Source organism: Peromyscus californicus, unplaced genomic scaffold (genome assembly GCF_007827085.1).
Source record: "Peromyscus californicus insignis strain IS unplaced genomic scaffold, ASM782708v3 Scaffold_4__1_contigs__length_199733344, whole genome shotgun sequence".
Taxonomy (NCBI): Eukaryota; Metazoa; Chordata; class Mammalia; order Rodentia; family Cricetidae; genus Peromyscus; species Peromyscus californicus.
In genome coordinates this window covers 174649724-174661739 of record NW_026294562.1, presented here as the reverse complement: position 1 = coordinate 174661739, position 12016 = coordinate 174649724, and the positions used below count along the sequence as shown (strand labels likewise).

At 47.1% G+C, this 12016-nt stretch overlaps 1 protein-coding gene and 1 non-coding gene across 8 annotated transcripts in view; both read right to left on the bottom strand.

Moving 5' to 3' along the window:
* Positions 1-3658: 3658 nt before the first annotated feature.
* Positions 3659-3765, bottom strand: LOC128095761 (U6 spliceosomal RNA). The gene has a single exon (XR_008213370.1). It is a non-coding gene; the product is annotated as a U6 spliceosomal RNA (small nuclear RNA).
* Positions 3766-8954: 5189 nt separating this feature from the next.
* The window catches only part of LOC128125084 (IgGFc-binding protein-like), a 52193-nt gene continuing 49131 nt past the window's right edge, over positions 8955-12016 (bottom strand). For all 7 annotated transcript variants that reach the window (XM_052762064.1, XM_052762070.1, XM_052762067.1 and 4 more), the window contains 3 exons: positions 11492-11875; positions 9217-9473; positions 8955-9121 (listed from right to left, as the gene is read on the bottom strand). In XM_052762064.1, the coding sequence (XP_052618024.1) occupies positions 9112-9121; positions 9217-9473; positions 11492-11875 (651 nt within the window). In that variant the 3' untranslated portion in view covers positions 8955-9111. The remainder of the gene's footprint in view (positions 9122-9216; positions 9474-11491; positions 11876-12016) is intronic.

The window sequence follows — 12016 nt, the reverse complement described above, 5'->3', positions numbered from 1 at the left end:
AGTCCATGGTCACCTGGGTCCATTGCTTTTCAGCCAGTGGCAAGTCACTCACATCATGGCAGTGGGACATGGCAGAAAAAAATGGGGGTTGGGGGAGGGAGCTTTCAAGGGCATGCCCTCAGTGACCGACTTTCTTCGACCAGGCCCTGCCTCTTAGTCTCCACCACCTGCCAATAATTCCATAAAACTATAAACGTGCTAATGGATCAGTCCACTGACAATGTCAGCCCCTCACATTCACGTAGGGAGTTGAGGCTGGGCAGACAGATGCGAAGTGAAGGAAACTGTAGCGGTGTCTTGTAGCTTCGTCTCCGACCGTCAAAAGCGCTCTTTGAGTTGAAGGTCCAGTTTTGAGGAGCTGCCGTTGAGCTCTTTCTGTTGTATCAGAAGCTGAGGTGCCGGGGCCGATCTCAGCTGCTCCACGTGCACACCAGCGAGGGATCTGCGTCCTCTAAAGAGCCTGGCTTACTTATACCCCCTGCACTGCGGTTTTGACCCTCTCTCGTGAGCTTTTCAAGAGGATCATGGGAAGAAAAGCCCTAAAAGAGAGATCCAATGTACTATGAAAGGACCACATTACTCCATGACTATTCTATCCACCTCGTAAGTATGCATAAAAACCTCTTCTATAAACATCAAATCGGAGATTTCATGCTGCGGTCTTCTCATTTGAGTTTGCCTGTCCCAAGCTCTCCGGACGATGCCATCCTTGTGCCTTGCTTTACTTAACAAACTTCTTAAACTATCCATGTTTCTGAGTAGAATGATTTCCTTCAAGAACAAAGAACTGAGGGAAAAGTGCATCCGAGCCATAACTCAGGTAGCAGTATGAGCATAGGGCCATGCTTTCTGTGCGAGTCTCAGGCTCCGTGTGCGCTCTCCATCCTGGCTTGCTCGGCAGTTCTTTTTTCTGTGTGGGGTTTTCAAAGACCTTGCTGTGTGTGAATTCTTATGGAGGAACTTCTCAGGCATGGGCCACAGCAGTGCTGCGCTCCATCTACCTGCTGTTGTCACAGCGAACCACCTAGTATTTAACCAATGTCTCTATGCTGAATATAGGGAACTGTGGGGAGATTTCCACTCCCACTCCCGAGTTATATGGAATAATAATGTCTTGCTAAAGAGGACATGGCCACAGGAGAGGACACGGTCATCAGAGGCTTGTCTTCCCTGCAATGCCCTGAGTCACTTTCTTGTGTCTGATAAAAGCTAGACCAGCCACATGAGACCCTGTGGAGATGAGACAACTCTGAAGTGACACCATAGTAATTAGCACATCATGGTGACCAGGCTTGCTCTTCAGAACCTGTCTTGCAGTCCTTTGCCTGCAACCCTGTCTGCCTCACCTTTGGACACTAAATACCACCCTTGCTTGATCTCTACTTCCACCTAGCCATATTGTCTTTTCTTTCTCTCCCAGGCATAAAAACCCCAGAATGGCAGATGCTCACATTTTACTAAAGTCTCATGTAGAATGTGTGTGTGTGTGTGTGTGTGTGTGTGTGTGTGTGTGTGTGTGTGTGTGTGTGTATGTGTGTGCATGCGCGCACGCGCACAGGGGTGTGAGTAGTTTGGCTATAAGCCCTACCTGAAGCAGGCCCAGGATCTCAAACTCATCCCTTCCTCACAGGCTGAGTTGGATGCCCGGATGTCTTGATGTGGGGGAATTATCAACCATGCCGAGGAGTGGGTGTGGCTCTGTTCAGCCTGGGCAGGCTCTAACTTTTCTTTCTCTAGGTCCTTCAGTCTCTGGCCCCAGGTGAGCGAGCACTCTCATGTCTTGTCATTTTAAGGGACAGAACTGGCAGGATGCCCAGTCTCTGGGATCGTACCCAGCCTGGTCCCTTAGTTCTAGCATGTATAGATGGAAGCACAAGGGAGAGGGGATGGAATCTGAGACTCCCCAGGTGAAGAGGCTGTTCTCACCTCTCCTCCCCAGCCCAAGGCGTGAGTAAGGGACGCCTTTCTCTTCCCAGTGTCCTGTTTTTCTCTTCTGGATGTGGAACCAACCATCCATCTCCCAGGACTTGCCCTTTGGCTACATCATTTAAAAATGGAACCAAATTTGATCCCCAGTTGCTTAAGAAAAAAACAAAATCCACTTGCACTTCCTCTGTAACACAGCTTGGATGCAACGGTCTGAATGCTGTGGAGGTCTGGCCTAAGAACGGGAGTATAGGTTTTAACACCGTCTTCTGCCTGTATCTCCTTTCCCAGAACTTGGGCCCACGGATGAAAGTTCCTCATGTTCAGATCTTTATGGCCTTAAAGGACAGCCCTGACTATAAAGCTGTAAGCTGGATCCTGATCCAAATACTTTATTCCTGTAAGCAAGCCTGTTCCATGACTTACCATACTTATCACTGGATAAACATTTGGTAGGGAATGAAATTAAGTATAATCTCATTTACAAGGGTACAATTTGAAAAGCATTAGAAGGTCCCTCTAAGACTATTCCCCCAACCCTGCTCCTGAAAGCTTTTCACTATTCCTGGTTGTAAAGGATGATCATCCAAATGGGAAAATGGAAGGATGAACAATTAGATGCTAAGTCCTGAGATCTACATCCCAAAAAGGACTGGCTCCGGAGCCTGCCGATGCTGGGATCAGGGAACCAATTTTAAGACATTGGGATCCACAAGTTCATGGGTTACCACTAGCTAGTTCTCTGTTAAGTGGAAAATACTGTAAAAAGAACAAATGTTCTGGGCTCATCTTTCCATCACGACCTCAACAGTGAGGCTCCTGTTGGAGAATATTATTTTAAGTTGTGTTTCTTTTGTTTATGTTTTTGCATTTTTTTAACTCTGTGAAGCTGTGTTACTGTGCCTTCCTAAAACATCTGATGGCCTAATAAAGAGGTGAATGGTCAATTGAGGCATGAGAGAGAAATAGGCAGGGCTGACAGACAGAGGGGATAAATAGGAGGAGAAATCTGGAAGGAGAAAAGAAGTAGCCAGAGAAGGAGGAGGACTCCAGTGGCCAGCCACCCAGCTACATAGCAAGCCACAGAGTATGAGTAAGATTTACAGAAGTAAGATAATGGGAAAAGCCCAGAGGCAAAAGGTAGATAGGATAAGTTAAGTTAAGGAAAGCTGGCAAGAAACAAGCCAAGCTAAGGCTGAGTATTTATAATTAAGAATAAGTCTCCATGTGTGATTTATTTGGGAGCTGTGTGGCAGGTCCCCAAAAGCAACCAACAAAAACAACCAACAGCAGGCTCCTGTCCAGCTTGTACCACTGTGTTCTCTCTCCCCTGAGTCCTTAGGAGGAAACAACCATTTGCTATGACCTCCAGCTCCACAGAGAAAGCTGCTATGTCCTAAGCTGTAGTACAGGGGTAACACATAAAATCTTCACACTCCCCCCCCCCCACCCCCGTGTATTTTCTCTTCCTTCTGCTTTTTCTTTCTGGTAGTTGGTAGTAAGTGACTTTTGCAGTCAAGTGTCCCTTGTCCTTGGAAAGCTTCATTGTCATGGGAGTTCTTGCTGGACTTTAACGTGCTGGATGTGTTAGCCCATAGCTTAGGCTCTGAAAAGGCAGATTCTGCCCAAGGCCCACAGTAGACAAGAATATACGCTCTCACAGTATCTGGACAGCTACCTGTTGTTTATTTTGTTCTGCTGTTCAGCTTCCCTTTTCCATATTCAAGTTCATAAAAATATGGAATTTTTTCACGAATTTGCCTGTCTTCCTTACGTAGGGGCCGGCTAATCTTCTCTGCATTGTTCCGATTCTCGTATACATGCTGCTGAAGCGAGCACTCCACTTCCTTTGAGTACACTGTAGACTTTGTCGTGTTTCTCTGCTTCACTAAGGAAGGAAGCAGGGTAGAAAGGAGCCAACAAGCAGGGAACAGATGTAGAGAAGGGTATAGGATGTGATTTTTGATAAGAAAGAGCAAAAAGAGCCAGGTGTGGTGGTGCATGCCTTTAATCCCAGCACTCGGGAGGCAGAGGCAGGCGGATCTCTGTGAGTTCAAGGCCAGCCTGGTCTACAGAGTGAGATCCAGGACAGCCAGTGCTGTTAATAGAGAAACCCTGTCTCAAAACATCAAAAAAAAAAAAAAGGAGTGGGGGCATAAAAAGAAAAGACACTATTTATGAACAAGGAAGGATTGCGGACAGTAAAGTGAGATTTCTGTTTTAAAGTGAAATGACTGGATTCTTTCCAAAATGGAAAAGGAAAGATGAAGGCAAACCAGAAACCTTAAGGATGTTGCAGGTCTAGGTAAGTGGACAATGAAACTTGAGGATTATATGTAACACACACACACATTTAAAGAATTCAAATTCTTTGCAGGGCAGTGGTGGTGCATACTTTTAATCCCATACCAGAGAGGCAGAGGCCAGCCTGGTCTACAGAGTGAGTTCTAGGACAGCCAGGGCTGTTACACAGAGAAACCCTGTCTCAAAAAAACAAAAACAAAAACAAAAAAGAGTTTAAATTTCATAAAGTCAAAACTCAGCATACTGATATAAAACAGAAACCCGGCTCTTTATTTAGAACAAGGAGGTTTTCTTAAGATATTGATCTGTTCTTTGTAACATTTATAAGAACCGGCTTAAAGAACAAATGTTTCATGCTTATCAAGATAATTACTGTGTTTTCTATTGTTTATCGGGCTTTTTAACTGTGTAGGAACCTGAGTCTTTAATAAAATCAGGGCCTATTTACATGTTTATTTTGAATGTTACAGAGAAGTTGGAATGAGGGCCCACCACTTCCTCTTTGGGATGGATGCAAGTTTCCTTGCAGGGGAGGGCAGGGTGTTCAACCAAAACTTGGTGGTCAAACCTGAAGAGGATAAAGGGACTAAGAAGATATCCAGCATTTTGGTCCTTGCCCTGCAAGGTCATCCAGGACCTAGGAGATGACATGGCATCTCTAAAGTGGCCCTAGAACTCTGATATGCCACCTGTCCTGTTGATCAGAGAGGCATTGGGTCACCAGGGGTTAGATGCCAATGGTGCACATCCTGTAAAGAGGAGAGTCACCCTGGGAAGAAATGTCCCCTCTGTGTCCCAGAGAAACCACATGTCAGCAAGATCCTGATACCTCAGCAAAGAGACAGAGGGGCACCTTCAAACCCCCAGAGAGTAACCCTACTGAGTCAGGATTATCTTAACAGTAAAAGAAGGAAAGATTGTCGGCCACCTGCATGGTCTCAAACACCCAGCAGGAAAGTGTAACTCAAGAGTGAAGTTAGGGCCAGTGAGAAGGCTTAGCAGGGGGTGGTGCTGCCCATCAACTCTGACTACCTGAGTTTAATGAGTTTAATCCGTGGGACCCTCTGGGCAAAAGGCGGTTGGGTTGGGGAGAAGGTTGGGGGGCAGGAGGAAGGAAGAGGGGGATCTTTGATTGGTGTGTAAAATGAATGAAAAATTTTAAATAAAAAAGAGAGAAATCAACTCCCACAAGTTGTCTTTTGACCTCCACATGTGCTCTCTTGCTCTCTCTCTCCCCCTTCTTCCTCCCCCCCACCCCCGCCCCGTATGTAATAGAAAGTAAAGTTAACTGATAATAGTAAAGGTTCTACAAGTGCCCAACCAGGCTTCTGACCTTGGCCTGGCTGAGCTGAGTGCTCCTAAGGCCCTCGGAGGATAGCACTTCTGATTGTCAGTCCAGCCTACCTAAGGCCTCCAGTGGCTGCCAAGCATCAAGGGCATTACTAATTTGGTTCACTTGTCCTTCAGAAAACCCCATTTTTCAGAAAGTGCTCATGGTGAGTCCTATTCAGAGCAGACAACCAACTGAGAACTTACATATCTTCTTTAAAAGAAACCTCAAGGGCCAACGTCAAAGGAACAACCTATGGACTCTCGATCCTAACTCCTGAGTTTGGAGTTTTCTTTATGGGATGTGTCTGATAATACTTATGCTCACTTGTACCTGTGCCTCACTAAATAAATCCTTTCTTGACTGCTTTGAAAATTCTTTTAAGATACTGTATTTTTTCTGTTAAACTAATTTGTTAAAACAAAACTAATTTGTCTCTGAGTGAATGGAAATCTGCTCTGTTTAGGATCTCCTCTGTTGGGGATACTCTCTTGGGGGAATGTCACCACAGTTAGGTCTGTCATACTCATTCTTAGGCTCAATCTACAGTCTCCACTTTATTCCAGTTTTCAAAATATATCCACTAACTTTTAGCCCTGGGACCCTCGGGGCGTAACTGGGTAGCTAGCACATACTCAATGGTCATAGCTCAATCCATCTCCCATCCTGGTTCCCTTTGCCTTATGGGGGCTTCCAGAAAAACAAAACAAAACAAAAACTAAACATCCAGATTCTCCTCATGGCAAAACAGGCTTTTGATTCCTGTTCTCTTCCCTCCTAGTTGTTCCTGTCCCCGGGTCCCTTTTTCTCACTGCTAGAATTTCCCAATCATTTCGTGGATGGATGTGACCATGGGTGGCCTCTATGTTCCTCTGGTAAAATGTATTTCACTCTGCAATTTTGGTCCTGCTTCCTACAATGGCTGCCCTGGCTTGGTTCTTTCAGAATTCAATAAATTCAGCTTCAGATGGTCACGTGATGAAAATATTGATCCATCTCTCCTGGACCAGATCTTGAAGCATCATACTCTACACTAGATCAAACAGGACAAAGTTTCTGTGGGACTTTCCAGTCAACAAAATATGCAGCTACTTATATCAACAGTTTATGTAACTGCCTTGGTTACCAACATAGACAGCAATGACACTGGGTCCATAGGCAGGGTCTATGTCTTAGGAAGTTACTGAAGAAAGAGACATCTACTTTGCCCTCTTATAAAAATATAAAGGTCCATATTGATTGAGGGAGGGAATGAGACCAGGTAGGCAGATAAGACTAATTGATACGACTAGTTAGGATCACGCATCATCGTTGGCCATGGTAGAAGAAACAGCAGCTGTATCTTGGAGGCTGTGGCTTTTGATTGTCAAAAATGGCCCTTGGTGACCAAACATCCTTGATGCTACAGTTGGGTTCTTCCCACTATATCAAAAACAGAGACTTTGAGGAATTTCCCAATTGCCACATTTGGACATTAGTGGAGGGTTTGCATGGTCAAAAGACCCTGGCTTCATTATAATATAATTTGTATTGCAACTTTGTCCTCCTGCCTCTCCAGAGCTTTTTAAGGAATCATGGGAAGAAATACCTTTAAAGGATGAACGGGTGCACCATGATTTGGGAGAGAAAAGCGTCCTCTTATTCTCATGAATATATCTCATATATACACTCATATCTCATATCACTTATATCTATTCATATAAACCTCTTACAGCCATAGCAAATCTGCCATCTCTTGCTGCTGTCCCCGTCTCAGGACAGCCCATTGTAAGCACTCTGATGTGTATCATCACTTTGCTTTGCCAAATACACTTCAGCTTAAAGTGTTAATGTTTCTCAGCTGAATTCTTTCTTCTGAGAAGAAAAGAAACAAGGAACTCTCTAGTGCAGTAACAGAATCACCTGCCCAAAGGCCACCTCTGAACATGTGCTCGAGGCTCAGCCACGAACACGCAACAGTTTGAGGGACACTTCATATCCAAACAGTACAGCGTCTGCAGCTTCTCTTCACTCTGCTGCTCTAACCAGGCATTGCTGCCCTGTGAAGAAACAATTTACTTCTACTCCACCCTCACGTGCACCACCCAGGTAGAAGGGGTAAGACTCCCAGCCCTTGCTCTTCAGCGCCATGTTGGCATCCTTTCTCCCTCGCCCCTTCTTCTCTAACACTGAAGTCCACAGTCATACTGAAAGATGTCCTCCCATCCTTGTGATTAGCATCACTAACTCCCAAGCTCCCCCAACATGTTCCTCCAATCACAAATCTTCTCCAAAATCAAGCAGATCCCATGAACACTGTGGCTTCTCAGTACCTTGCTTTCCACTTGTCCAGCGACCATGTCCTCAAACCAAGCTGTCAATCCCACGGTCACACTATGCTTTGTGATGGGAATTCAGTGGTGTTGGTGATAGCCCTGGAGGTCCTAGCCCGCTGGAAAGGAATTACTCATTTCTAGATAGCACCAGCTCCTGAACTACAGTCCTTCCAGAGCCTCAGCTCCAGGCACCTCACCTTCTGCCCACGAGCTTCTATATCTCCACCTTATTCTCTTTAGTACAAATACTCCAAATATCGTTCAGTCCCAACCTCCATTAAGCTGTCCATAAACTCCTGGTCCGGCCGGCACCTCCTTATGACTACACTGCCCTCAGCATCCATCCACATCCCTACCCACCATCATCACACACATCCTCAAACTGTAAACTGACTCAAGCTCTCCAGCTACTCTGTGCCCACCCCTAGAAGCTGAATGTAGAGGATAAAACCGAGGACCACTCCAGCTAGGTTGTAATAATGCTCCTCAAAAGAGATACTTGTACTTACTGTCTTTGTTCCATCTCTGCTTCCTGGACTCACTCCAACAAAGCTTTCCCTTCCACCAGTTGATCAAAAGTCATAAAAGACCTCCATGTTACTAAAACCAGAGGTGCATTTCCTGTCACCTTAAAGCAATGGTATTTGACGTGCCCTTCTGCTTAGTATATGTGTTTTCTACCTAGCTTTCCATGGTCTCCATCAGCTTCCCTGTTCATTTTTACCAACTCTGTGAGAAAATACTAGCCTTTGTTCTATTTAAAGGTGATGAAACCGAGTCAGAGAGGAACCAGGCAACTCACCAGACTTGTCAATGGTAAAGCCAAGATCTGTCTTTCTCTCCACCTTCCAGGTCTTCCCCATCCAGTCATCCATCATCTCATCCATCCACTCCTCTAATCATCTGTCTCTGTGACTCCCAATCTCCTCAATACTTTCCCCCACTCTGGCCATCTGCTTTTTCATCTGCTCGGGCACCCACGCATGCAGTCACCCATCCTCTCCTAAGAGACTCATCATCATCCATGTCTCCCACAGTGGGGAGGAAGTTGGAGACAGCAGGAGGCAGACACACTGGCATGCAACTTGGGTCTAGATATTTACTCAATGCTTCCAGATTTGGCCTTAGTGGCTCAGCAAAGGGGAGGGACAGGGAGGGGACACACAGGACATCCTTCAGTCACTGGAACTTCTGGAAGAGGCAGGTCTTGAAGTGTCCATTGCCAGTGATGACTGATCAGTTGGAACTGCAAGAGACAGACATTTAGCACTTCATGCTGCAGACTGAGCACCCACCCACACCACCTCTTTTCCCAGTCTGGTTTCCACTCTCCATCCTCACCATGAGGAGAAGTCCTGTGCTTTCCACTTCTCCTGGGAGTCAAGCACATCATTTTTCTGGTCCCCATCAAAGTTTCCACAGGCCCCACACAGCAGGGCTGCATGGTCATCACCGACCATCACATCCAGCTGCCCACTGGTTCCAAGCCGGACCTGGACCCCTGCCTTCTGATGGACGAGCATGGCGCCATCGGGCATCCTCCTCACAGACACAGATGTTAACACATCAGCTGGGAGATCCACTCGGAGACCATTCACCTGGTGTAGGGGGAGGGGAAACGGAGACGTGAGACCTGAGTGACAATAGCTGAGGGAACACCACACTGGAGTCCTCATGCACAATAACAAAGCAAAGCAGCGGCAGGGACAGGTGCCGGAAGGGATGGGTCCTGGAGAAGAGGATTATCTGGAAGATGGACAGGTGGGAAGACAGCTGGAGATGGGTGTCCACACACAGCTCACTGTGCATGCTCATGCTGCTCTAATGTAAAATTAATGAATGAATTTATGTGTACACTCATGCCTTGACACAGATGTGGAGGTCAGCTGGCACTTGTGGGAGTTGGTTCTCTCCTTCCACCATGTAGCTCCAGGGACCAAATTCAGGTCCCATTGGCTTGGAGGTTCGCTTCCCCACTAAACCATGTCCCTGGCCCAAAAGTAACTTATTAATCTCTGGAGAATATCTTTCTGTATACATTGATAAGGATAGAAAGAAGAGGTGTGGAGGCATGGATCAAAACTTCTCCACAACTTTCCAAGGTCTGGTGCAAAACATTATTTACCAGACAGATAAACCAAGCAGGAATTCCAGACTTAGACTATGAAGTCCTAGTTTTTAAAGTGGAAGACCCCCAGGTTGCCTGTAAGTAACAGGATCTCCAGCAGAAGCAATTGTATCATCTCTTCTTGGAGGGCCCGTGTCTGAATGAAGATAATAATCCCAGCAGTGTAACAACCGTGGGGCACTTTCAGCTTCTTATCAGAGGCTGCAGACTCAGCAGCCTTGTGATCGTTTTCCAACTTCTGTCTGTTCTCCTCGATGGAGTATGAGTGGCTATAGACGCTGGAAGCAAGGAGCTGAGAAGGATGGATACAGAAAAGGACACACAGACACTCAGTGGATGGGAAGTCTTACTGGCTACAAGCTTTGTGGTAAGAATTGGTTCAGTCATGTCAGTGACCCAGCCCAGGGCTTTGAGAAGGGCTGAGTTTATTCACAAAAGCTGAGATTCCCTGGTACCTCCGGGCTATCAGGCTGTGATCCAGGTACTGGCAAGAAGTGGTGATCTGGACTGGTCTGGGTCCCTGGTCAGCTGTGCTCGCACTCTCAGGAGGACAGCAGTGGCAGCCGTTTTTGCCCATGCTAGGCAGACAGTGCCGATGTAACCAGCATCACTGGAAACTTGAAGTGTGCTCATACGAACCTCCCTGAACATACTTCCCAGGCTTTGTCGTGACTGTTGCTGGAGGATGTGTGGACTCTGATTCCAGTAGGGGACTCCTGGGAGTCAGTGCCTGTGTCTCCAGGACTGCACTGGGTGGCTCCTTCCCTCTTGCGGGTTTTGCCTCCTGTCCTTCTACTGTAATCTTTCTTAGTTATTAGGACAACTCTCTGCTGAACCCTCTGAGGGAATCCCGGTGCCTCCCTGAGAAAGGCTCAGAGGGACCCTGACATGTGACCTCAGCCTGGCCAATCATAGCATTCTATACTTAAGACCACAGTGATAAACTCCAAGAGGGGACAGACGGTCCAAACCAGCCTAGTGAGGTGCACCACTGGGACTTTTGTTGGATGACTTTGTGTTCGGGTGGCAAAGATGGTAGACGATAGGCCTAGGGCAGATGCTGATCATCTTTGCCCCGTAAGAGGAAAACTCGGAGAATGAAGGTGATTAAGTGGTAAACAAGTCTGAAACCTCAGGTGTAAACTCCTGACAGTGTCGGTGGGGTGTCTGGGGCCGTCTCTGGGCTTCCCAGATATGGAGCCAGTCCATTCGTTTCCCCCAAGGCATTTGGTTTCCTGTCACTGGTAACCAGTGGAGGCTTGATTAAGACCAACAGCAAAGCTATGCTGTTACTCGAATGTAAGAACTCAGGCCAAGGAGAGGGACCCAGGCTGACCTATAGAGACAGGTACAAATCCAGAAAAACGTATAGAGACCTGGATGAAGGAGACAGACCGCAAGGCCACTGGGTAGCCAGGATGTTGGCCACTGTGACAGGAAGAAGGAGAGCCCAGGGAAGACATCCCTGCCCTTTGTGCCCAGGCTTACCCACACGCCCTTGCTTTGGGTCACAGTCACAATTCCATCCTCGAAGAAGATGTGGACCTTGTCCACAACATTGTCATTGCCATGGCAAGGCTGGACATCAGCAACCACACGGTACCAGGGCACAGTCTTCTGGAGTCCCGGGCATCGAGAAGAAAGCTCATAGACACCAGGGGAGCTGATGGCATTGTGAGCCCCATCGAAGGTGGTGAGGTTGGCCCCCACAGAGATGGAGCAGAGGCCACGGGCAGGCTGGCAGTTCCGGACTCCTCCTTGGAGCTCACAGATGTGGCCAGATGGGCAGCCAGCTGCATGGCATGTCAGGCCGGTTCTTGAGGAGCAGCAACAGCGCTCACTGCAGTCTGAAGTCATCAGTGAGGTGTTCACCTGTGCACAGAAAGGGTGGATTATGTGCATTTGCATGGGGAACCCATCGAAGCTCCCAGTAAGAAATGGTGTGTGTGGTAGAGTGTCAATGGTCCTTAGAGGCCAAGCAGTCTATACCATCACCACTCTGCCTCCCCCTTC